The sequence below is a fragment of the Melitaea cinxia genome, chromosome 18 (assembly GCF_905220565.1).
Source record: "Melitaea cinxia chromosome 18, ilMelCinx1.1, whole genome shotgun sequence".
Taxonomy (NCBI): domain Eukaryota; kingdom Metazoa; phylum Arthropoda; class Insecta; order Lepidoptera; family Nymphalidae; genus Melitaea; species Melitaea cinxia.
In genome coordinates this window covers 637494-664573 of record NC_059411.1, presented here as the reverse complement: position 1 = coordinate 664573, position 27080 = coordinate 637494, and the positions used below count along the sequence as shown (strand labels likewise).

Below are 27080 nucleotides of genomic sequence, written 5' to 3'. Positions count from 1 at the left end.
TACTTATTACAAAACATTATTTCTAACATACATTTTTCATATTTTAATTTAAAGACAATATTGTGATTTTATATAACAAATGATTTTACGAAAGACATTTCGTTCCTATTTGTACCCAATAGTGTTACGATTTTTTTAAATATTAAGAAATAGATATTAGATAAGCATTCGTGCTTATTTGTGTGAAGATATCAATAATTGTATTTTTTTATAATTGAATCAATGAGTAAATAGTTTTTATTTTTGAAAAATGAACTGGAAGGATCATTACGATATTGGAAATTATTTAAAAAAATGATTTGTTACTAATTTATGAATACCTATTAACTAAATGTAAAGGCAATAAGTAAATTAATATTAAATGCGATTGTTATTTGCAGTACCTAAATAGCTAATGGATCTTAAATTATTAATTAAAACAATTCATTATAATATCTTACATCATAATTATAAACAACTATACAAAGGTAATAAAATAATAAGCTGATAAATTAAAGAAAGCTAAAATCAAAACTCATAAGTATATTGTTACGTTAAAAAAAAATACTTATTTTAAGCAGTTATATTGGTAGGAATGCAGTAAAATAAATTATATATTCATTTAAATTAATATTAAAAAATTGAAATAGTTAAAAAAAGTACTAAAAAAACATTTGTTTCATTAACCAAGTTACTGTATGAGTGCTTAAGCCGTTGTTATTTATACAAAAAAAAGTGTTTTAAATCTCAAATGGAAGATTGTGGTGATAACATTGTTATATAGAATTATATAATTATATGTAGATACCATTTTATTTAGTGAAAGGAAAAAATTAAAAAAGTTATGTTAATTACTAATTAGGTGTCGATACAACGGAAGTAAACGGATTTTAGTTTCTAGTCAAACTTTTTGGTTTATTTTGGCACATTTAATAGGGTTGGCCGAGTGTTTGGGTATCATTGAGTTAGGAGCACTGATTATTTTGATTGTGTATCTATCATTTTTTTAGGATACATGACAAGGCTACGAGTTAAGTTGTTCTCATGACGCTTCATTAGCGTTTTTTTCACAAGAAAAACTCATCTTTGTCTAAGGGCCTGATTCACCAGTTATAGATAACGCTATTTGAAGGATGATGATACAAATAGCGGTCTTATATACAGGTCATGCAACGGAGCCCAATTTCAATGGTGAGAGATTACTACGATAGTGTCATAAGTTTTCGTTCGCGTCAACGCCGCTGTACGTCTCTGCTTTCGACGTGTGCGGTCACGTGGCGCCGGTTGAGTGACGTTTCATTTTAATTAGTTATATTTTAAAACATAAATCCGTTACGTGTAATAGAAAAAGCGACAGAATACTAGGTATTCTGTCTTCGTTGCACAGCACACCCATCTATCGTCATGTCTCTGGCGGCCGTAAATTGAAAAGAAAAGCGCAACCATTAAGCCGACGCACCCCCACTACTGTTATTGCATGACCTGTATAAAAGGCCGTGATACAAGTAGACTTTGACAGCGGGAGGTAGAATAGGCCACTAGGACCTCTTTCTCCTCAATTAATAAACTGTAGGATTAGTTTGCAAATATCTCATAAATATAATGGAATTCGATGGTGAAAAAAGAATAATGAATCAACAACTGAAAAAAAATTACTGTCGGATGCTGTGATCCGTCAATTAGCGTTATCCACAACTGGTCGAACAAGATCAAAATCGTCTGGATAGCTATTATTCACTAACCAAGGACCAAAATTGTAATGTAGATTTTTTATGAATTCATCATTACAGCCTATACAGTCCACTGCTGGACATAGGCCTCCACAAGTTTACGCCAAACATAACGTGAACTCATGTGTTTTGCCCATAGTCACCACGCTGGGCAGGCGGGTTGGTGACCGCAGTACTGGCTTTGTCGCACCGAAGACGCTGCTGCCCGTTTTCGGCTTGTGTATTTCAAAGCCAGCAGTTTGATGGTTATCCCGCCACCGGTCGGCTTTTTAAGTTCCAATGTGGTAGTGAAACTGTGATGTACCTTAGTCGCCTCTTACGACACCCACGGGAAGAGAGGGGGTGGCTAAATTCTTTAGTACCGTAGCCACACAGTACATTTTATGAATTAGGATGTAATATTTTATTTCAATGATTTTGTATATTAACTACATTAGTTTTATAATATAGTACGTTTTTATTAGATGAGACAAAATGATAGAACCGTTAACTAAGGACAAGTCAAGCTAATTTAATAAAATTATCTCAAAGCTTATCAATAGTTGATACAATTTTTATACAATTTCATATCATACGTTTGGTTCTGTTTGATTTGGTTAAAATTCTAATGTCCAATACATACGAAAGTGTTTAGGCTGGTTAAGATCAGGATTTATTTCTAAAACTAAAAAACGAGATTTTCTTAAGGTTTGACATACTAATAATTGAAAGTCACTGTTGAAGATCGGGCAAGAAGTAACACGACAAACCAACACGTGGAGATGAGTAATATTTATTACATTTGGATGAAAACTCGTTTGAAGGTACCAGGATAACATAAGTTAAAATGAGCTGCTTTGTTACATTCTTAACACGTGGAAGCACACGGGTAAAAAGTCTGTGTAAAGAGTATTTTGATTTGTATACCTTGGCATCACTATCATTCAGTCAGCTGCATCGTTAAACTAAAACTTCGCAATAGAATATCACTTCGAGCGGCACACCGTCAGCCGCCCGCACCCTGTCCACTCCACACACGGCACTACACGGCACTACACGGCACCACACACGGCACTCCACATGGCACCACACCACACAAGTCACTCCGCCGTGACCAGCAGCCGCCTCCAGCGCCTGCGCACCCCGCCCCTCTTGTGCGCGGGGCTGTCGTCCGGAGCCGCGTCCTTTTCTCTGTTGGAAAAAAAATAACAATGTAGTTAAATTCGGAGCTATGTGGTGCGGTGTGTACAATGGCAAATAAGGTACGCGAAGCGTTACACGATTTTTGGTGTTTTTAGCGTTTCAAAAGATTTTCTAAACACATCAAGCATGAGGCGGCGTAGTGTGGCGCTTAGTAGCGGGCGTCAGTGTATTCATATGCTGGTGTACTAGTACGTCAGTGTGCCGGTACGTCAGGGTGTCGGTGCGTCAATGCGCCGGTACGTCAGTGTGCCGGCTCGTCAGTGAGAGTGAGGCGCGCGTCGTCGCTGGCGTGCGTGAGGTAGCGCGCGCCCACGCGGGCCTCCAGCGCGCCGTACTCACGGTCAGTGCCGCGCGTCGTCGCTGGCGTGCGTGAGGTAGCGCGCGCCCACGCGGGCCTCCAGCGCGCCGTACTCACGGTCAGTGCCGCGCGTCGTCGCTGGCGTGCGTGAGGTAGCGCGCGCCCACGCGGGCCTCCAGCGCGCCGTACTCACGGTCAGTGCCGCGCGTCGTCGCTGGCGTGCGTGAGGTAGCGCGCGCCCACGCGGGCCTCCAGCGCGCCGTACTCACGGTCAGTGCCGCGCGTCGTCGCTGGCGTGCGTGAGGTAGCGCGCGCCCACGCGGGCCTCCAGCGCGCCGTACTCACGGTCAGTGCCGCGCGTCGTCGCTGGCGTGCGTGAGGTAGCGCGCGCCCACGCGGGCCTCCAGCGCGCCGTACTCACGGTCAGTGCCGCGCGTCGTCGCTGGCGTGCGTGAGGTAGCGCGCGCCCACGCGGGCCTCCAGCGCGCCGTACTCACGGTCAGTGCCGCGCGTCGTCGCTGGCGTGCGTGAGGTAGCGCGCGCCCACGCGGGCCTCCAGCGCGCCGTACTCACGGTCAGTGCCGCGCGTCGTCGCTGGCGTGCGTGAGGTAGCGCGCGCCCACGCGGGCCTCCAGCGCGCCGTACTCACGGTCAGTGCCGCGCGTCGTCGCTGGCGTGCGTGAGGTAGCGCGCGCCCACGCGGGCCTCCAGCGCGCCGTACTCACGGTCAGTGCCCGTGGCGCGCGTCGTCGCTGGCGTGCGTGAGGTAGCGCGCGCCCACGCGGGCCTCCAGCGCGCCGTACTCACGGTCAGTGCCGCGCGTCGTCGCTGGCGTGCGTGAGGTAGCGCGCGCCCACGCGGGCCTCCAGCGCGCCGTACTCACGGTCAGTGCCGCGCGTCGTCGCTGGCGTGCGTGAGGTAGCGCGCGCCCACGCGGGCCTCCAGCGCGCCGTACTCACGGTCAGTGCCGCGCGTCGTCGCTGGCGTGCGTGAGGTAGCGCGCGCCCACGCGGGCCTCCAGCGCGCCGTACTCACGGTCAGTGCCGCGCGTCGTCGCTGGCGTGCGTGAGGTAGCGCGCGCCCACGCGGGCCTCCAGCGCGCCGTACTCACGGTCAGTGCCGCGCGTCGTCGCTGGCGTGCGTGAGGTAGCGCGCGCCCACGCGGGCCTCCAGCGCGCCGTACTCACGGTCAGTGCCGCGCGTCGTCGCTGGCGTGCGTGAGGTAGCGCGCGCCCACGCGGGCCTCCAGCGCGCCGTACTCACGGTCAGTGCCGCGCGTCGTCGCTGGCGTGCGTGAGGTAGCGCGCGCCCACGCGGGCCTCCAGCGCGCCGTACTCACGGTCAGTGCCCGTGGCGCGCGTCGTCGCTGGCGTGCGTGAGGTAGCGCGCGCCCACGCGGGCCTCCAGCGCGCCGTACTCACGGTCAGTGCCGCGCGTCGTCGCTGGCGTGCGTGAGGTAGCGCGCGCCCACGCGGGCCTCCAGCGCGCCGTACTCACGGTCAGTGCCGCGCGTCGTCGCTGGCGTGCGTGAGGTAGCGCGCGCCCACGCGGGCCTCCAGCGCGCCGTACTCACGGTCAGTGCCGCGCGTCGTCGCTGGCGTGCGTGAGGTAGCGCGCGCCCACGCGGGCCTCCAGCGCGCCGTACTCACGGTCAGTGCCGCGCGTCGTCGCTGGCGTGCGTGAGGTAGCGCGCGCCCACGCGGGCCTCCAGCGCGCCGTACTCACGGTCAGTGCCGCGCGTCGTCGCTGGCGTGCGTGAGGTAGCGCGCGCCCACGCGGGCCTCCAGCGCGCCGTACTCACGGTCAGTGCCGCGCGTCGTCGCTGGCGTGCGTGAGGTAGCGCGCGCCCACGCGGGCCTCCAGCGCGCCGTACTCACGGTCAGTGCCGCGCGTCGTCGCTGGCGTGCGTGAGGTAGCGCGCGCCCACGCGGGCCTCCAGCGCGCCGTACTCACGGTCAGTGCCGCGCGTCGTCGCTGGCGTGCGTGAGGTAGCGCGCGCCCACGCGGGCCTCCAGCGCGCCGTACTCACGGTCAGTGCCGCGCGTCGTCGCTGGCGTGCGTGAGGTAGCGCGCGCCCACGCGGGCCTCCAGCGCGCCGTACTCACGGTCAGTGCCGCGCGTCGTCGCTGGCGTGCGTGAGGTAGCGCGCGCCCACGCGGGCCTCCAGCGCGCCGTACTCACGGTCAGTGCCCGTGGCGCGCGTCGTCGCTGGCGTGCGTGAGGTAGCGCGCGCCCACGCGGGCCTCCAGCGCGCCGTACTCACGGTCAGTGCCGCGCGTCGTCGCTGGCGTGCGTGAGGTAGCGCGCGCCCACGCGGGCCTCCAGCGCGCCGTACTCACGGTCAGTGCCGCGCGTCGTCGCTGGCGTGCGTGAGGTAGCGCGCGCCCACGCGGGCCTCCAGCGCGCCGTACTCACGGTCAGTGCCGCGCGTCGTCGCTGGCGTGCGTGAGGTAGCGCGCGCCCACGCGGGCCTCCAGCGCGCCGTACTCACGGTCAGTGCCCGTGGCGCGCGTCGTCGCTGGCGTGCGTGAGGTAGCGCGCGCCCACGCGGGCCTCCAGCGCGCCGTACTCACGGTCAGTGCCGCGCGTCGTCGCTGGCGTGCGTGAGGTAGCGCGCGCCCACGCGGGCCTCCAGCGCGCCGTACTCACGGTCAGTGCCGCGCGTCGTCGCTGGCGTGCGTGAAGTAGCGCGCGCCCACGCGGGCCTCCAGCGCGCCGTACTCACGGTCAGTGCCGCGCGTCGTCGCTGGCGTGCGTGAGGTAGCGCGCGCCCACGCGGGCCTCCAGCGCGCCGTACTCACGGTCAGTGCCGCGCGTCGTCGCTGGCGTGCGTGAGGTAGCGCGCGCCCACGCGGGCCTCCAGCGCGCCGTACTCACGGTCAGTGCCGCGCGTCGTCGCTGGCGTGCGTGAGGTAGCGCGCGCCCACGCGGGCCTCCAGCGCGCCGTACTCACGGTCAGTGCCGCGCGTCGTCGCTGGCGTGCGTGAGGTAGCGCGCGCCCACGCGGGCCTCCAGCGCGCCGTACTCACGGTCAGTGCCGCGCGTCGTCGCTGGCGTGCGTGAGGTAGCGCGCGCCCACGCGGGCCTCCAGCGCGCCGTACTCACGGTCAGTGCCGCGCGTCGTCGCTGGCGTGCGTGAGGTAGCGCGCGCCCACGCGGGCCTCCAGCGCGCCGTACTCACGGTCAGTGCCCGTGGCGCGCGTCGTCGCTGGCGTGCGTGAGGTAGCGCGCGCCCACGCGGGCCTCCAGCGCGCCGTACTCACGGTCAGTGCCGCGCGTCGTCGCTGGCGTGCGTGAGGTAGCGCGCGCCCACGCGGGCCTCCAGCGCGCCGTACTCACGGTCAGTGCCCGTGGCGCGCGTCGTCGCTGGCGTGCGTGAGGTAGCGCGCGCCCACGCGGGCCTCCAGCGCGCCGTACTCACGGTCAGTGCCGCGCGTCGTCGCTGGCGTGCGTGAGGTAGCGCGCGCCCACGCGGGCTTCCAGCGCGCCGTACTCACGGTCAGTGCCGCGCGTCGTCGCTGGCGTGCGTGAGGTAGCGCGCGCCCACGCGGGCCTCCAGCGCGCCGTACTCACGGTCAGTGCCGCGCGTCGTCGCTGGCGTGCGTGAGGTAGCGCGCGCCCACGCGGGCCTCCAGCGCGCCGTACTCACGGTCAGTGCCGCGCGTCGTCGCTGGCGTGCGTGAGGTAGCGCGCGCCCACGCGGGCCTCCAGCGCGCCGTACTCACGGTCAGTGCCGCGCGTCGTCGCTGGCGTGCGTGAGGTAGCGCGCGCCCACGCGGGCCTCCAGCGCGCCGTACTCACGGTCAGTGCCGCGCGTCGTCGCTGGCGTGCGTGAGGTAGCGCGCGCCCACGCGGGCCTCCAGCGCGCCGTACTCACGGTCAGTGCCGCGCGTCGTCGCTGGCGTGCGTGAGGTAGCGCGCGCCCACGCGGGCCTCCAGCGCGCCGTACTCACGGTCAGTGCCCGTGGCGCGCGTCGTCGCTGGCGTGCGTGAGGTAGCGCGCGCCCACGCGGGCCTCCAGCGCGCCGTACTCACGGTCAGTGCCGCGCGTCGTCGCTGGCGTGCGTGAGGTAGCGCGCGCCCACGCGGGCCTCCAGCGCGCCGTACTCACGGTCAGTGCCGCGCGTCGTCGCTGGCGTGCGTGAGGTAGCGCGCGCCCACGCGGGCCTCCAGCGCGCCGTACTCACGGTCAGTGCCCGTGGCGCGCGTCGTCGCTGGCGTGCGTGAGGTAGCGCGCGCCCACGCGGGCCTCCAGCGCGCCGTACTCACGGTCAGTGCCGCGCGTCGTCGCTGGCGTGCGTGAGGTAGCGCGCGCCCACGCGGGCCTCCAGCGCGCCGTACTCACGGTCAGTGCCGCGCGTCGTCGCTGGCGTGCGTGAGGTAGCGCGCGCCCACGCGGGCCTCCAGCGCGCCGTACTCACGGTCAGTGCCGCGCGTCGTCGCTGGCGTGCGTGAGGTAGCGCGCGCCCACGCGGGCCTCCAGCGCGCCGTACTCACGGTCAGTGCCGCGCGTCGTCGCTGGCGTGCGTGAGGTAGCGCGCGCCCACGCGGGCCTCCAGCGCGCCGTACTCACGGTCAGTGCCGCGCGTCGTCGCTGGCGTGCGTGAGGTAGCGCGCGCCCACGCGGGCCTCCAGCGCGCCGTACTCACGGTCAGTGCCGCGCGTCGTCGCTGGCGTGCGTGAGGTAGCGCGCGCCCACGCGGGCCTCCAGCGCGCCGTACTCACGGTCAGTGCCGCGCGTCGTCGCTGGCGTGCGTGAGGTAGCGCGCGCCCACGCGGGCCTCCAGCGCGCCGTACTCACGGTCAGTGCCGCGCGTCGTCGCTGGCGTGCGTGAGGTAGCGCGCGCCCACGCGGGCCTCCAGCGCGCCGTACTCACGGTCAGTGCCGCGCGTCGTCGCTGGCGTGCGTGAGGTAGCGCGCGCCCACGCGGGCCTCCAGCGCGCCGTACTCACGGTCAGTGCCGCGCGTCGTCGCTGGCGTGCGTGAGGTAGCGCGCGCCCACGCGGGCCTCCAGCGCGCCGTACTCACGGTCAGTGCCGCGCGTCGTCGCTGGCGTGCGTGAGGTAGCGCGCGCCCACGCGGGCCTCCAGCGCGCCGTACTCACGGTCAGTGCCGCGCGTCGTCGCTGGCGTGCGTGAGGTAGCGCGCGCCCACGCGGGCCTCCAGCGCGCCGTACTCACGGTCAGTGCCGCGCGTCGTCGCTGGCGTGCGTGAGGTAGCGCGCGCCCACGCGGGCCTCCAGCGCGCCGTACTCACGGTCAGTGCCGCGCGTCGTCGCTGGCGTGCGTGAGGTAGCGCGCGCCCACGCGGGCCTCCAGCGCGCCGTACTCACGGTCAGTGCCGCGCGTCGTCGCTGGCGTGCGTGAGGTAGCGCGCGCCCACGCGGGCCTCCAGCGCGCCGTACTCACGGTCAGTGCCGCGCGTCGTCGCTGGCGTGCGTGAGGTAGCGCGCGCCCACGCGGGCCTCCAGCGCGCCGTACTCACGGTCAGTGCCGCGCGTCGTCGCTGGCGTGCGTGAGGTAGCGCGCGCCCACGCGGGCCTCCAGCGCGCCGTACTCACGGTCAGTGCCGCGCGTCGTCGCTGGCGTGCGTGAGGTAGCGCGCGCCCACGCGGGCCTCCAGCGCGCCGTACTCACGGTCAGTGCCGCGCGTCGTCGCTGGCGTGCGTGAGGTAGCGCGCGCCCACGCGGGCCTCCAGCGCGCCGTACTCACGGTCAGTGCCGCGCGTCGTCGCTGGCGTGCGTGAGGTAGCGCGCGCCCACGCGGGCCTCCAGCGCGCCGTACTCACGGTCAGTGCCGCGCGTCGTCGCTGGCGTGCGTGAGGTAGCGCGCGCCCACGCGGGCCTCCAGCGCGCCGTACTCACGGTCAGTGCCGCGCGTCGTCGCTGGCGTGCGTGAGGTAGCGCGCGCCCACGCGGGCCTCCAGCGCGCCGTACTCACGGTCAGTGCCGCGCGTCGTCGCTGGCGTGCGTGAGGTAGCGCGCGCCCACGCGGGCCTCCAGCGCGCCGTACTCACGGTCAGTGCCGCGCGTCGTCGCTGGCGTGCGTGAGGTAGCGCGCGCCCACGCGGGCCTCCAGCGCGCCGTACTCACGGTCAGTGCCGCGCGTCGTCGCTGGCGTGCGTGAGGTAGCGCGCGCCCACGCGGGCCTCCAGCGCGCCGTACTCACGGTCAGTGCCGCGCGTCGTCGCTGGCGTGCGTGAGGTAGCGCGCGCCCACGCGGGCCTCCAGCGCGCCGTACTCACGGTCAGTGCCGCGCGTCGTCGCTGGCGTGCGTGAGGTAGCGCGCGCCCACGCGGGCCTCCAGCGCGCGCAGGTCGCGCCACGCCTCCTCCGTCTGCAGCCACGCGTGCGCCGCGCACTTGTCCACCGACAGGCGCTTGCGCTGCTTCACTTGCAGCAGGTTGTTGATCAGGTCGATGGCTGGAACGCGAAGGACAATATCGTAGGATAACGTCACTGGGCTGACGCCGAGTCATACGTTGGGGGGGAAGTGTGTTTGACAAAATATAACGTATACATCTGTTAATATTAAAATATTCCTATTTTTTACACCTATGCAGGTTGGATTTATGTTAATTTTAGTGAAAAACTATTTAAAAACAATTTAAAATCCAAATTATGTCATAATAATTTAAAGGTGTAAAATTATAAAAAATATGTAATGCCACTTTAGATATGGGCGATCTCATAAACGTGACCACCTGTGACAAGAGTAGGAGAGGAGTAAAAAAACCGTAAAACTCGTATGACGTAATTTACGGACGGTCCCTTATCACGGAGATCACTCACCCTCCGCGGAGATCTCCCTCCAGGGCGCCGGCGGGTACATGAAGGCCGCGTTCTGGATCTGCTCGTTGATGTCTTCGTCCTCATTGAAGGGGAAGGTTCCGGACAGCGACACGTATATGATGACGCCCACCGACCACATGTCCAGTGACCGGTTGTAGCCCTTATTGCGAAGGACTTCTGGAGCTAAAACAAAATGATTTCTAGTCAATATACTGAAGTGACCTCTAGACTAACAAATATCCTGGTTAAAATCTGGAGCAGTCCGACTGGGGAAGTACCTCGACCTTACAGAAGAACACAGCTAAATAATACTGTTTTCAAGCAGTGTTGTGTTGCTGTTGGTGAGTAAAGTGACCAGAGCTCTGGTGGGACTGGTAGTAGGGCAGCGTGTTTTCAATGCTTCTGGTGTTGCAGGGGTCTATAAGCTACGGTAATCGATTACCATTAGGTGAGTCGTACGCTTCTTTACCGACCTAGTTATAAAAAATAATAATAATAGTGAGCATGTTATGTATTAGAAATTAATTTATTCCCATCCGTTCCATTCATATTCATGTAATTATGGCACAATTTACAACCAATATGTAAAGAAAACATATTTTATCTGTAATTACTCACCGAGGTAAGCCGGTGTACCGACAACCGACCGACGAAAGGATTTCTCTCCAATAATTCGCGCGAAGCCGAAGTCACACAGCTTCACTTGCGGAAACGTCTCGTCAGACGACAAGAGAACGTTCTCTGGCTTCAAATCGCAGTGAACGATATTCTTCTCATGTAAGTGCTTTAGTGCTACTAGGATCTGAAAAATTAATTTTTTTTTATTTTTTATCAATCAAGACATACAATTTTTTTCGTTTTAAATATTAAAATTTTGAAAAATCAATAAAACTATTTTTGGTCCTTCAAGCCGGATTCGTTTAGCGTATTTAAACTTTCGTTCGTTTGTTAGGCAGAAAAGTAAATTCTATGGAGTTGTTTATATTCATCGTAGTTGTTATATAACTAGGCAATAAAAGACAATATTTTTATTTCTTTATTTCGAAACGAATAAGCGAAGTCAAGTAAAAACAAACTTACTTGTGCTACCAGGAACTTCGTAATCCGTTCAGTGAGACGTCCCTTTTCATGCGAGAGGATCATTTCAAGCATATCTCCCTTAAGCTTCTCCATTACCACGAAGATACGCTCCGGAGTCTCGAACATTCTCTCGAGATTGACGACTCCGGGGTGGGATAGATTCTGCAAGATGGCTACCTCATTTTTGAGTTGGGCTTCTTGTTTTGTCGGGAAACGCAGTTTATCTATAACCTGGAGGGGGGGGGGGTGTTTATTGAGAAAGTATACTTTATTTTATAATCGCAATAACAATCCATAAAATGATATGTGTAGCGTTATAGGATTGTCGTTAATTCTGGAAAAATTGACATTTAAAAACGATTGAACTCATGTGTGTGTGCATCAGTACGGTTTTGAGGATACCAGCGGAAGTATATATAAATTTAGATGGATTGTGATGGACATAGAGGATTAGAATTCGTGTTAGCTTAGTAATGCCGTCAAGATTGTCGTTGGAATGTAAGAAACAGTGTGGTGGAAGGTTAGAATTTTGTGTTGGTGTTTTTTTTTTATTAGCCCACAAAACTGACTACAATCGTTTAATATAGACATATAAAGTGAAGGACAAAGTGTAAAGTAGGTATGTACAATTGAGTCTCCTAGATGTGGACATAGCATGCATTTCACAAAAAAAACAAAACTAAAATCAAAACAGATAACTTAACAATAGTGCAAAATCAAAAGTTAGGAATATAAAATACTAAACACATGCAGTTCAAATAATAAACATTTCAATATAAAAGAGGGAAAATTAATTACAATGTGTTAATATAGTAGTGGACCCGTGTCACTGTCAGTGGTAAAGTACTGGTGGGTGATTGTGTCTGGGAACGTTATAGTGTAGTGGTAGCGTTTAGAAGTACCTTGATAGCGACGGGTCTGGAGGTGGCGCGATGCAGGCCGCCGTACACGATACCGAACTGTCCCGAGCCCAGCACCTCATCAGGGTGGATTTGATACAGCTGAGCCATTTCTGCAACTCGCTCACCCGCAGGTGACGAGCCACCCGGCGCCTCTGCTATAGAACCATCGGGTCACTGTCATTGTCACCGGTCACACGTCTCCAGTAACCAGTCACCAATGATCAGAAATCAGTTAACAGTCAACAGTGAGTCTGCAGCGCTGGTAATGGCTCTGATCTCACACCTGATAGCGATCGTTACTCATAGCGGGGAATATATCCGCCAACCCACATTGGAGCAGCGTGGTGGATAAAGCTCTGATCCTTCTGCTACATGGGGAAGGCCTATGCCCAGCAGTGGGATGGTTACAGGCTAAAACGGTGACTAGTTGGCTAGGAAATACTTACCGGAGTGCGTGTGAGGCATGAGAGCGTGTCTCAAGGCGGTCTCCCAGGAGCGCGCGAGGTAGGCTCCAATCCCACTGTCGGGTGGAGGTAGTGGAGCTGCCCCTCCCTGCCATGCGGGATCCACCCCCACCAGGTAGTCGACGTTGGCTGTACGCAGCTCGAAGCAATGCATCACATCTGCAGAAAGAAAACACTACATTTCTTATATCATAAATATATTTTAAAAGATTTTTTTTTTAAATGAACGAGCTTTATTAAAAAAACGAGTGTGCTTTAGACCACACGACTGAAGTAAAACTTATTTAGCAGTAAGCCTACACTGTCTTAGATACACGAAACGTAACTGGCTATGAGAGAAAGAGAGAAAGAAAATGTGTGCTCGCACCTCTCTCACTTGCTCCGTTCACCTCGCCAGATCACACTTTACGTAACGCTCTCGTCAAGAATTAACCAGCTTACTCCCAGGTTATCAATTCAATCGTTTTTTTAACTGTAATTTAACTTCAAAACTGGGTGGACCGATGTCGTTGATTTTTTTTTGATCCGAGTCCTGTCGTCTCATTTAAATTTAAATAAGATCTGACGAGAACTTTTCGAGTTATATCTAATAATGCGTATTTACTGGACTGCTTTTTCGTTGACCTACGTTGTATTATACCACATAACTTTTTACTGGATATACCGATTTTGATGATTCTTATTTTAATCAAAAGCTGACACTAGTAATGTAGTCCTACTTAAATTTAATTGAGATCTGATGACTACTTTTTGTGTAATCTTTGATAACGCTTATTTAATATTTTTTCGTCTACCTACGTTTTATTACTTTTCTGCTAATGGTTGCTTTTAGTCCCATATCAATTTGATTGAGACCTGATGACTACTTTTCGAGTCATCTTTGATAACGCGTATTTACTTGACTATTTTTTCGGCTACTTACTTAAAAACCGGCTTCAATTACATCGACAAGTAATACAACTTGTCGATGTAATTGAAGCCGGTTTTTTTTTTCGTTTGCGAGCGAAACACAATTATTAAATATCACGGTATTCATTCTTATGGAATAAAATCCAGTCGCGTATCGGAGTTGACACACATTTTTTAAGTTACACTTCTTTTGGCACGTTAGGGAAAAATCATGAAAAATTAATTTTTACGGTGTGGCGCACACCGTCACAATAAACCGACACCCTGATGTTAGCTAGTCAACGAAGAAGCAGTTAGCAACGTGAAGTTAGCTAGCCAATGAAGTGTAACTTCTTACGACCATACATAAGTAGGTGCTCACACATTTTTTTTTTAATTTCATTAAATAGATGTAATATGTTGTTTTATAATATGTTGTTTCTTGAAGCAAAAAACTAATATTTGTTGCTCTGTAAAGAGAATTTTATTTTTTATACAACATAACAAATTATTTTTTTAAACAGCTTGATTCTACATTCTTACGTATAAATTATAATAAATTACCTGTAAAGAGAAACAACATTAAAAGCTATTGCTTCGGATACTGTTTCTTTCACAATTGCTATCATTTAATTTTAATAAAGTTTAACTTTTAACGTTTAAAGCCAGAGAATTTTTATTGTAGGTTCTAGAATTAATTTAGTGCAACGTGTTGCCATTATAGATAAACTTTGAAAAATTTCAAAGATAATGCGCGGGTAATTTAAATTAAATGAAGAGTGCAACAGCTTCATTTACATAGATATATACACCAAAAAAGCGTAAACCTACCTGACTGAGGCGTTCTAGCAGTATCGACAGCTAATATCTCGTTGAGAGGGATCTCTTTGTAGTACTTGGTTCCTTGTTCGGAGGTGAAGAGCGTGATCGACTTGCTGTCTAATCGCCAATAGTGACGTTTGATCTGAAATAATTAATTATTAGTACATTTGATTAGAGACAAATCGTGGACAGATAATTTGACCGAACATGGGTTTGAAAAATGAATTTATGATATAGTAATTGGAGTAAAATGTTTAATCGGTATATTTGATTAGAGGCAAAATTATTGACAAATGTTTGACCCAAATTCAACCAAATAAATAGCAAAGATTGTTCTGAAAAGTAGAATGAATAAAAGGTATGGATAAAAGGAATATCGTCCCAAAAAACGTTGTATTTGTTTTCGAAAAGAATATTTTATGGTGTTGTTTTTCTATTTAGCAAAAATTGGTAGAGATGAGTCTGAAATATTAGCTTTTGTTGCAGGAATTGGAATAAATTAAATGAGATTCGAAAATGTAGTGTATTTTCGAAAATAGGCTTTTATGGTGTTGTCTATCACTCACCGTTTTGTCCTTATTAGTAAAATGCACAAGCCAGCCCTCTTTAAGCCACTGTCCATCTTTCTTCTTGGTATGTTTCACTGATTGCACGATACGCATCAGAGGGATATTAGCGCTCGGGGATGACGACGAACTGTCACCGATAGATCTTCAATATTGTCAGTATGTTTATATAACACCATTTATTTACTTATGTATATAAATATGAAATTAGAAATATGAATTCTATTTCGAGTAAATTCTCGGTTGGTAGTAAAATAACAAAAAAGAAAAAAAAGTAAATTTTCATTTTGCAACTATTGCAAAGTTGAAATTCACTTAAATTTTAATGGTCGAAATATTTTAGTCCAAAAGGATGTAGAGAAGAAATAAGAAGCAAACATTTACTACAAACATGAATACAAAATTAGAAATCGAAATTCTATTCTCAGAAAAATTAGTGTTGATTAATTAAAAAGTAACTTTCATTTTGCAATTATTCTATAGTTCCAACTGACTTAAGTTTTTCCTCGAAATGCTTTGGTCTAAAAGGTTATGTAGAATAATGAGAATCAAAAATTTACCGCAAAAATAAACATCAAATTACAAATGAGAATTGTGAATGCTGTAAATTTTGAGTTGGTAGCTTGATAGAAAGTAACATTCATTTTTAAAATATGCAAAGTTCTTATCACCATGACTTTTTGCTTCAAATGCCAAGTATTCTGACAGGTGCCAAAAGTCAATATGGGGAAATTTAATGGAACTTCTATATAGTATTTAATGGTCACCTGCTAGGTTTGTTGGCAGCACGCTCGGGGACAGTGTCTCGTTGGGGTTCCTCGTCTTCCTCCTGTCGGTTTTGTGCCGGCTTTAAAAAAATATTTAATCAAACTATAATTTACAAGATAACGAGGATACCGCGTGTAAAAGACCCGCAGAATATCATTTAGGGCAATATTTTATTGCCTATGACAAACATTGATAATTAGACAAATTTTTGCCACGAATGACATTGGAAATAACGAGTGCCGATTTGTAATTTCTAAATCCATTTCATTCCCATTGATAACTACGTTTTAGTCTGTATGAAAAATAATTAAAAAACTGCTATTCAAACAAAATACCAAAAGGGTTCGATTATTTTGTATTTCTATAGACATCTACACATTGTTATATATTTTTGGAGTTATGTTAAAGAGAACACAGTTGGAAAAAAAATACTATATATATTTCTTTCTCTGTTAGTAGACAAAGTTAAGTATCAGGATACAGATTCCGTGTACCTAATTTGGTATATCTGTATATGAAAAATAGCTTCATTTAAACAAGATACTTTATGGTTGTACATATTTAGTGAAGTGTTTACTTGGTATACCTATCAGCGGTGACGTGTTTTAAGAATCAGCGTCACGACCCAATAACATCTTTTTTGCCACCCATTTCATAAATTAATCGAGTAAAAGGAAAATGTCAATATATTTCAGCTAATCTTTTTTTTAGGTACTAGTCGATTTTTTAAAATCAATTTTTTTCGTATGTTCATCGCAGAACACCGCCCCGGGTTATGGCTCTTTTCTCTTTTGGCCTTAGGTTAAATATGCCCATGCCTATCAGTATAATCGTAATGGTTACATATCCTCAAAATACCTCATGGTTGTTGTGGCCGTGGTCATTGTTGTCGTGATCACCATCGTCAGAGTCATCGTCATGAGACGCGCGAATGTCCGAGATCTCGCTGCTGGTGCTGCAGTTGTCTTGGTTCTCTCCTATCAGGGGCAATTCAAATTCCAATTTGCAATTTGCTCATAATCGAGTTGATGTGTTCTTACGATTTTATTTTTGTGTTAGAATAACCACTCACACATTAGAGAATTCTAAACATTTTTTAATATCATACCAAAAATCGACCGTTCCAGCGGGGATCGAACCCGCGTCTCCGACTGACCGTGTCGGTGCTCTAGCCAATTAAGCTATGGAACGATGTACTCGCTAGATCAAACTATTTGATATGATGATTTTATATACTGTACTAAGCGACCGTGGTGCCGTCTATAGTGAGATCTTGAACTCCCCGCTTTCCCCGCTAGAACGGTCGATTTTTGATATGATATTAAAAAACGTTTGATGTGTTCCACAGTTCGAATTAAATTAAAAATTTGAGACATTATTATCAACGAATGAAAATTGGGAGAGTCAGACATTCATTTAGGAAATATGGTATATATATGGTGTTAGAAGTAAAGGTGTTGAAGATTCAAATACTATTTGGCAAAGATGTTCAATTAGTCTATTGAGATAGTATAAAAACATTTAACGCAACGAATCCCAAAGTAATAAAAGATTCTTTAACCTACCGATCCGTTATTACTTGTTGAAATAAACACCTTTAAAGATATATAACTTTATAGAAACGATACAAAAAAGCCGAAATTTAAAAATATAACTCACCGTGATGGTCCCTGATTTCCCCGCCGCAGTCTTTGGGCACGTATGGTAGACATTTCCGATGAGCGTTGTAATGGCAGTCGCCACACTGTAGACCCTGTTTGAACAGGCCGCGCAACAGCTTCTTGCACAGGCGACACACGGTGGGGCGAGTGTACGTGTGCACTTGGAAGGTGTGGGGTATACCGAGCGAGCCCCACGAGCTGGCCGGCCTCTTGGGACCTGTCATTCCACTCACCTGGCAAACCAATTATGTTTACATTTTTTCAAATAAACGCACAACCCACTTGATGGTAAGCGATTTGTAGCCTCTGGTCCCGCGTTCCAGGAGAAATTTAGTTTAGTACAAAAAATAGTTCCAACCCATAAGTTGGTTTTATGGTATGGCTGTTGTTTGGGTGTTTGAACTTAATTTGTCTATAATTAGCTTTTTTCAAATATTTGGATCGCGTATGTTATTATTATTGTAGAAAGCGAATTATGATTCTAGAAATTATTAGGAAACATATTACACAAATTTTTCGAATTTTGAGTCTAAAGCATGCTAGCACATGAAATTTGAAATAAGTAAAAAAAAAAGCTAAAAATCGTAATCCGCAAGAAATAAACATATTTTTACGTTCTATATTTCTATCTAAACAAATATTATTTAATTTCTGAACGATATTGAATGTTACGACGACTACAAACGACTACAAACTATTTTTAAAGTGATGACAAAACAAGTGATAAAAAATTAACATTTCATAACACAATAATTACTATTTCTTAAAAACGAGTGTGCTTTAGACCACACGACTGAAGTAAAGCTTCTTTAGCAATGCGCCTGCACAATAGGTCTGCACTGTGTCTTAGATATACGAAACGTAACTGGCTATGAGAGAAAGAGAGAAAGAAACGCTTTTCGTAACGTTCTCGTCACGCATGCACCAGCTTAGCTTACACCCCAACTTGTCAACCGTTTTTTTTTTGATATCGCAGGTTAACCCATTTACGGGTGATATCCAGGATGCCCGGGTAGGCATTCCTAGACCGTATGTCGGCTACAGCACTTGGGGGTGCACTACCGACCAAAACCCCTGCGGGAGCCTTCAGCCGCTTTAATTGGAGGGTCCCGGATCTGCAGGCAACAGGATCCCTCCAGCGACAGGCTGGCCTCGGCGAAAAGACCAGACTTATCCAAGGGGACTGTCCGGCTCACCTCTGAACAGCAGGACCGGGTTCCCATCCCGGTCCGACACGAGCACAGGGGCGTTACTGGAAACGCATTAAGTAGCGCCTACTCCCCGTTCGTCGCCTGCGGACGGAGGCCTCGTCGGCGGCCCCCTCTCTCATCCGCTCGTCGTTCTCCTTCTGGGACAGTACTGTCTCGCAGAAGGATACCATCGCCTTCCAAGGCTCGTCGTCGCCGAGCATCGCGGTGATAACGCTCGGCAGTGACAAGTCCCCTCCGAGGACTGTCGTCAGATCGCGACGTAGCGCCGCCCATCTCGGGCACACCTCGAGGGTGTGCTGGGCAGAGTCCACCGCCGCGCCACAATCGTGACATCCAGTCGTCGGCTCCCTTTGGGCCGTCCGACACAAGTACTCACCAAAGCAGCCGTGCCCGGTGAGAACCTGCGTCAGACGGAAGGTGAGGGGCTTGCGCTTCCGGCGCATCCACCGCTCAAGGACCGGGCGCAAGGCAGCCGTTACGCGTGTGCCATACGGCTGCTCCGCCAGGTCCTCCCCCACCTCCGCATCAGTGCCTCTTGCCCCATCGGCGCACCCGTCGGATCCCGTCCAACGTGGGGTTCTCACCGAGAGCCCTCCTACCCCAACTTGTCGACCGTGCGTAAAGAAGTTTTACTTCAAACAGTTTGTTGTACCATAGACAATAGAGTAAAGTGTAGCATTGGATGATGGGTACCACGGGGATGGAAATAAAACTCGAAATGTATATAAAAAATAAGGTTTATTTTGAAAAATATAAGCGTTACATATTTCCAATGCTACCCACCACCCGTTTGCGTTAGTCACAGCTTACCTATACATTTAATTATACTATTTTTACAAAAATAACTTAATTGTATCTAGAAGACCGAGACAAAGTCATATTGAGTCAAAATATCTTGTTGCTATATTCGGAGAACGGTTCGTTTTCGACAAATTCAAAATTTGAGCAACAATTAACGAACATAGAAACTTAACGATTAGTAAATCTAACTAACTAAACTAACCGTTTTCTGAATACAGCAATCATTATTAAGAAAGATTAAGAGAGAATTTATTTGAGAAATAGATTAAAGCCCGGTTTCCATATTCAAAGAACGCTTCGTTTTTTTTTACAAATCGTTAAATTTCGACAAATTCTAAATTATAGCAAAAATATTTCGAACAAGAAATTTTCTAAATTTAATAGACCGTAATCAAAAACAAACCGTCAGAATATAGACAAGAATCCGGTTTAATAAACAATTCTTTTTGACAATAAAACGTTTAATTTCGTAAGATTTCAAGAGTCAGGTAAACGGAAGAATGTTTTATATTGAAAGACTAAGATGCAACTATTTAAGTAAATTTGAAAGAAACAAAGAAAAATATTTATTTTTCACAATAATAAAAATCGAAACAAAACAAATACGGTTTCACAGAGATTACGAACAATACAGGCAGCCGCTCAGCATTTGCCACACCACAAGAATGGTGAGACGCTGATTTTCAGTGACTCCTCATTGTCAATAGCTTGGAGCGACATCATTGACAGCACCCAACCAAACACACACACACACATACGCTCACTCAACCCACCCACTCTACCAAAAATTAAATTATTTCTCATTTCAATATTTTTATTAGGGTTTCCAAAAAAATCACCACTTTTTACAGGAATTTATCTCGGTTTACACTTACTCCTTTTTCAAGTTATTTTTACGCTTACAATTCTTTCATATTATCTATTATTAATATACTAATTGATGTTAAAACGAAATTATATAAAATTAAACATAAAATTATTGTACGGATTATTAATTGTCATTAATAATTATGATAATACTTATTAGTGAACAACACATAGGAATGTAAACATTAAAATCTTTCATTACATACTTGAGTTAATTATTTTTATTATAATATAATGAATAGTTTTTTAAATATTCGAATTTTATTTTTATAAAGTGTGTGTATAAAATATTAGATTCGTATAAAATAATCTCAACACTACTTCAAAAGTATAACATTCAATAAGATCATAATTGACGCGTTTTATATCGAAATATATATATTATCAATATCAGTGACGCAGCGAGCTTAACTCACGTCCGGGGCACAATAGCTTTTTAGCGCCACTCCCCCATTCGAAAACCATATAATATGTTTAGTATTTTTTAAGTTTTGCTGACCATTTGGCGCCCGGCGTGATGTCCCTCTTTTCCTCTCTCGCTACGCCACTGATTAATACCTACATATATTGTAGAAAAATGTCCGATTGTAATTTATTACAATATTTTTTTTTGTAATACAGATAAATAAATTAAAAAAATAAAATAAAATAAAATAAAAATTAAATCGACTTGAGATTCGCATATAAAATAAAAAATATATGTATATATCGTTCATATTAGAAAAGCCTTTGATAAACATTTCATATGAATAATAATAGAATAAATAATGAGTGTATTTCACACAAGCAGTTTGTGACACAATCGTTCCCATAGCGATGAGACACGAGGACATAAAACCCTAGTTTATAAGATAATAAGTCATCGCTGGAAGTTCAAATCGACACTGGTTTCTTCAGGTTCACATAAAACTATTTTGAGAATGGAAATGAAATTTAAAAAAAATATCTTTAATACACACACACACACACGGTCGTGTTTATAAGACGTATGTACGTATTTTTTAAATGTATTAAGCTTAGATGAAACGGGAATAACAGGGGGGTGACTAACAGCCTCCGAGCAGAAAGCAGGGAAAATTTATACTGTGCCAAAAAGATCTTTGCAACTAAAATCCTAGAAATTGATCTAGATAAATTCTGAAAACCGAATCCAATGATAAGGTATAGTATCGTTAGAATTGTAACGAGAAACTTCAACTGCTGTCTGTCTGCTGATACGGAGATCGATACTAACAACATTGTATTGCAAGATCCAAGTTCTCTGAAATTAGATACGCTCAACAAAGATACGAACGACAAAAACTAATGGATTCTAAGAGACGAGTCAAGAGTCTTAAGTAGGATTCTGAAGAATGTCGCGACCTGTGTTTCGGGACAATTTCTGATATGTACGATTCTGATTCATGTCAGGAATTATCACTAGAAAACTTGTGCTTCAGCCAGTAATATCCCACTGCTAGGCATAAGCTTCTTTCCCCGTGTAGACGAAGGATCAGAGCTTAATCCACCACGCTGCTCCAATACGGCGGATATATTCCCTACTATGAGTAACGATCAGGTATACACGATAACAACCGGGTCCGACGGCATAACGTGCTCTCCGAGGCACGGTGGGGAGACCCACAAGGACTTCACAAACACCCAGACCACGGCTAACATCTGTATGGCCAATACATATGTCTGTCATGTGTGGGGATCGAACCCGTAACCGCTAGCGCAGCAGCCACAAAGCAGTGCTGTGATTATTTTGCCAACGCAGCGTCAGTCTAGAAAACTTCATCATTACAGCCTAAACAGTCCATTGCTGGACATAGGCCTCCACAAGTTTACGCCAAAAATGGCGTGAACTCATGTGTTTTGCCCATAGTCACCACGCTGGGCAGGCGGGTCGGTGACCGCAGTACTGGTTTTGTCGCACCGAAGACGCTGCTGCCCGTCTTCGGCCTGTGTATTTCAAAGCTAACTCTAGAAAACTTAGTAGTAGCTAATATTTGAATTCGCTCAAAGTGATCTTAATTTGATTGTAATTTGAAAATAAAACCGGACTTGAGAATTTCGTCCTAATTGGTCTGTTCACTGGAAGAACTAAAAACACCGACATTGTATTTACAGCTGGGTCCTAAACTATCTATGATTATGCGGATTTACAATAAAATTCTGACAACTTATTTTATTTACATCAAGATCTATATCATTTGTAAACAAAATTATAAAAAAGAATTAAACACAATCAACAAATAATAAACAGTAATCAACCAAAATGAAAGCGATTGTGTCACAAATCCCTGCCTCTCATACACGTTACATTTACGAATTGGAATTATTCCCAGTGACGAGTTGAGCTAGTTTCCTTACCAGGGAGTCATCGTTACTCTGAGCTGAGGGCGCTGCGGACTGTCGTCGACTGGAACCAGAAGCGCTGGCCGCTGGAGACACGCAGTTCGATGGAACTTTGACGGCACAGCGCTTGTGGTAGTTCAGACCGCAACCTGGTTGGATGGTTTTAATTTTTACGTAACTTTCAAAAAATCTCCTCCCAGGTTTTCGATTTTTACTGGGTGTAACGTTCGATGATCCGGTGTGAGTAAGAGACGACATATGAGAGGTCATGAGGTAAACCAAATCCAATAAAAGCCGATCACACACTCATTTTATTAACATTATTTTGAGTATATATAGCCAGAAGTACAGACTTCATTAGCATCAGACAAACCACAATTACGTAAGAAATCCGAAAAACAGATATAAACAGACATATACTGATTTTGATGATCCTTTTTTTATTCGAAAGCTGCACAAACAATACAATACACAATTATTCGGTCACAGATTCTGGATAATCTTATCGTTTTCGGTTTTGATGATTAGTGACTAGCCACTATCGTTTAGTTTTCAGCCAATATACTTTATAGTGCTGTCGCTGTCATACCTACATAATACATATATAGCCTAAGTTAAAAACGGTCCTACCGTATGTTAGAAAGTCATTACTATTGATACTATTGATTTTAATCAATATCCTCTGCTGTTGGTAGGGTACGTAAAGAAAGGTAAACTAACAGATAATTATAAACAGTAAGTTATTGAATCCCGTAAATATATCCTAAATTACGTATGAAATGTAATATGTAAGTAAACTAACATTAGAGTTATTTTATATTTTAGTTAATATTGATGTAAATCAATCCACAGTAAAATTCTAATACATTTATCGGTCGAAGATCACCAAGTTGTGTGTCCATATCTTACCTTCACACTTAAGCCCCTGTCGCACCAGACCGAACAGCATTTCCCCACAGAAATCACAGAAGGTCGGTGCTTTATATGAATGTACTGCCAAGGTGTGTGGTCGGGGAGCTGGTGGTGTGTCGGCACCATCGCAGAGAAGAGCTGAGGAAAAAAATAATAATAATATGAACTTCACTATACTTAACTCTCGAGAACCTAAAAAAAAAAGAAAAACAATATTCACAGTCTAATACTATAAGACGGTTAAGTGTTGCTGGATGACTGAAAAACTTGGTGTACACCAAGCGTTTTCATACCTATGAGTAAAAGCACTCTCGATTTGGACTTAAGTCGTTAAATTCTCACTTATGGACATACAAGATATTTCTGAAGCCCCTCATTGTAAAAAGAAATCACGATACAGCTTGTAACATCCCACCGCTGGGCATAGGCCTCATTCTCCGTGTAGTTAAAGGATTGAAGCTTAACCCCCCCACGCTAACAATCAGGGCCGACAGTTTAAAGTGCTCTCCGAGGCACGGTGGGGAGTACCCACAAGGACAGACATCCAAACTGGAAAGGAATATTTGTAAAAATACAAATTTCCATTCCTAATGAGAATCGAACCCGCAAACCGCCGGTGTGTAGGCCCGACACGGCACACGCACCACTTACCAGAGATTATTTACATATATTTAAAAACAAATAGTAAATAATGGCCATCACCTCCCACAATTCGAGTTAGTAAACTTACGGTTCGCAGTTAAGACGATTTCGACAAGGGTCTCGTCAGTGACGTCAGTGGCCGAGTTGATGATTTGAAGTACGTTGGGCGAGCAGTAGTCGTGACGGAACAGCAGGATCCGGTCCGAGAGGCGGTTGAGACCGTTGTCCGGGATCTGGTGAAAAACGTTCAAGTGCTGATAGGCGTGCAGAAGAATTTACACGAATGGGAATAACTTGCACACATTTTCAGATAATATCACTACTGCGTAAATCCCGTTACCACTGAATTTGTAATTAGGACCCTATTATGTTTAATCTGGAACTTAGTCCCTCATACATTTCAATCCGAAACTTCTATTTTATAGATAAATGATATATTGCAGATATATTCAGCTTTTTAACCGACATTCAAAAGAGGAGGAGGTTTTCAACTCTGTTGTAATTTTTTTTTAATGTATGTTACCTAAGATCTTTTGACCAGGTGAACCATTGATTGCGAAAAAAATAAATACATCGAAAGGTGTTGCGTCACGTGGTGCCATTTAAATTTTATTGAGATCTAACAAGTATTTTACGAGTTACATCTAATAAAGTCTATTTACTTGACAATTTTTTCGTCGTCCTACGCTTCATTATACCGCATAACTTTTTACTCGATATACCGATTTTGATGATTCTTATTATAATCGAAAGCTGATACTGATCTTGTAGTCCCATTTAAATTTGATTGAGATCTGATCACTAGTTTTTGAGTAATCTCTGATAACGCTTTTTTAATATTTTTGCGTCTACCTACGTTGTATTACTTTTCGATGTAATTGAGGTCGATTTTTATTTTCGTTTGTGAGCAAACACATTTACTAAAATGACAGCAAAGTAATTTTCTATCCGAATATGTCCGTATATATCCGTAAATGTTTGCGAGTATGGACTCGCAAACATTTACTGCGATTGGAAATTATAAATTAATTTAGTCATGAATCATGAATTAACTTTCATGAATTTTTACAGTTCACTCAAGTTTTGTAACACCAAAATTAAGTTTTTTTGGTGTAATTCAAACAAGCAAAGCTAATGTCAGTGGTTGTATATTATACACTAAGACGCAAATATTTATGACTTATGTAGAAGAGTAGGTTCGAATTTCCATTAAAGTATTAAAGTAATTACCTTCTCGTGAACGAATTTGACAGCCAGTTCCTTCAAATGAGCGAGGGTCAGTCTGTGTACGGGAGCCGAAACCGCGTCACGGAGCACGCCCATTTGAAACAGGAACGTCACCTCGTCCTCCATCGCCTAGCGTGCTACTGCCACCTGGAAACAACATGACTTTTATTTAGACAGAATATTTCAGAAAAGCAGTCTAAAACGATAAAACATCCTCAATATTCCTACCGAAGGAAGCCTAAAATATTCTTGCTCATCAAGTCGCGTTTTCGTATTTCGCGGAAATGCTAAGTTGACATTGTATGGTTTTGTTTTCCAACAGAAAAGTTATTAGAGGGACAAATATTTTGCGCGAGATATTTGTAGAGCAACGATGGAATTGTGTATGAAAAACTGCACTTAATGATTGCAAGAGTCACAAACATTTATAGAATTTAGTAAATATGAACCGCCCGACCCGGACTTCAGGGATTTTTCATCTGACAATATCTATTTTTGTTTATAAAGATGAATCCAATCAGAGCCCAGGTTAAGTGGCCATTGCGACGTTTCAATGTTTGACCGATAACGTTATTCGTATATTTTATTGCCAATGTCAGAAAATATCATTTTGGGTACATTTTATGAAAAAAAATTCTCAATAGGACGTCCCTAGCTAATTGGAATGCAGTGTATACAAAAAACAGGATAGGAATATATTACATTTTTGCTAAAATTAAAATAAAGGAAGTTAGATAAACACATAAATAAAAATAAAAAAAAACCGTCAGCGTCGGACCACCTCCTAGTTTTACTAGGCAGTCACAGGACTGTCGATCTATAGTAATAAAGGAAAATCGCCTGTGGTATTATTATAATGCATACATGATTAACAAAAGGCATGGGCATTTTAAGCCCGTGGATCAAAATCTTTAAAAAAAAAAAAAAAATTTCAAGCTTACACGGTCACTATGAACACTTTTTATACGCTTCAGCCTGTAATATCCCACTACTGAGCATAGGCCTCTTTCCCCACGTAGGAGAAGGATCAGAGCTTAATCCACCACGCTGCTCCACTGCAGGTTGGCGGATATATTCCCTACTATGAGTACCGATCGCTATCAGGTGTACATGATAACAACCGGGACCGACGGCTTAACGTGCTCTCCGAGCCACGGTGGGGAGACCCACAAGGACTGCACAAACACCCAGACCATGGCAAACACCTGTATGGCCAATACAAATGTTTGTCATGTGCGGGAATCGAACCCGCAACCGCCAGCGCAACAGCTACAATCCATGGCTGTAACCGTTGCGCCAACGCGGCGTCACATGAACACTTTTTATTATATGGGATTTACAGCGATTATTTTGAAACTTGATATATTTCAGCGTCATTGCTGGCGCCATAGTCGCGGGTGACCATATATCGGGAGTTTCAAAATAAAAATCGCGATAATAATCGCACAAAAATGTAATTTGAAAGTCAAAGTAAGTGCTGTTCTTTTACTATGTTATTTATGTGTGTGTATTGCTAAGTGTTAGGTAAATGTGTCTGAATCTCAAAATTCTATTATAAGCATTTTTTTGTATATCGGAATGTACTGTTTGTTACGGTTGTTTGTTTTTTTTTTGGTCAACGATATCCCCGTAATACCAATTTGTTAACTCGAGGGAAACCTGTTATTGTGTATATTATTTGTTGTATGCTATATGATAAAACTTATATGGATAACCTGTTGGTTTTCTAAATAAATACATAAGTGCTACCACATGATGTTTCAATCAGAATACCTTCGAAACGCTTAACATTTTTTGTTGATATAAATTGTTGGTTATACTCTTCAATAATTGACATATGCGATTATCGTAGGTTTCATTGGAATAGTGCAAGAACTTACATCAACGATTTCTTTAGCATTCTTCGCAATTTACCAGCAAAATTACGACGTCTATAGCGAAGTTTTAC

At 46.7% G+C, this 27080-nt stretch overlaps 1 protein-coding gene and 1 long non-coding RNA gene across 2 annotated transcripts; both read right to left on the bottom strand.

Annotated features, from left to right (window-relative positions):
• Window positions 1-2461: 2461 nt before the first annotated feature.
• LOC123662543 lies at window positions 2462-3973 on the bottom strand. Its single transcript, XR_006744499.1, has 2 exons — window positions 3915-3973; window positions 2462-2879 (listed from the first exon to the last, which is right to left on the bottom strand). It is a non-coding gene; the product is annotated as an uncharacterized LOC123662543 (long non-coding RNA).
• A 3405-nt stretch (window positions 3974-7378) lies between these two features.
• Window positions 7379-25258, bottom strand: LOC123662419 (serine/threonine-protein kinase D1). Its single transcript, XM_045597261.1, has 16 exons — window positions 25136-25258; window positions 23994-24138; window positions 23261-23401; window positions 22384-22500; window positions 17131-17349; window positions 16330-16448; window positions 15471-15532; window positions 14704-14833; window positions 14147-14279; window positions 12410-12586; window positions 11964-12115; window positions 11062-11292; window positions 10600-10783; window positions 9982-10164; window positions 9449-9612; window positions 7379-7438 (listed from the first exon to the last, which is right to left on the bottom strand). The coding sequence occupies exons 1-16, from the start codon at window positions 25256-25258 to the stop codon at window positions 7379-7381; spliced, it is 2340 nt and encodes a 779-aa protein (XP_045453217.1).
• Between the last annotated feature and the right edge of the window lie 1822 nt (window positions 25259-27080).

Bases quoted from the DNA above. Each gene is read 5' to 3' on its own strand.
- LOC123662419 (XM_045597261.1), bottom strand. From the start codon at position 25,258: ATGGAGGACGAGGTGACGTTCCTGTTTCAAATGGGCGTGCTCCGTGAC. The intron at 17,350-22,383 runs GTAACGATGACT...GTGGAATGACAG, and splicing joins CGCAGCGCCCTCAGCTCAGA to GTCCCAAGAGGCCGGCCAGC. The intron at 9,613-9,981 runs GTGAGTGATCTC...TTCGCGTTCCAG, and splicing joins GAGGGAGATCTCCGCGGAGG to CCATCGACCTGATCAACAAC.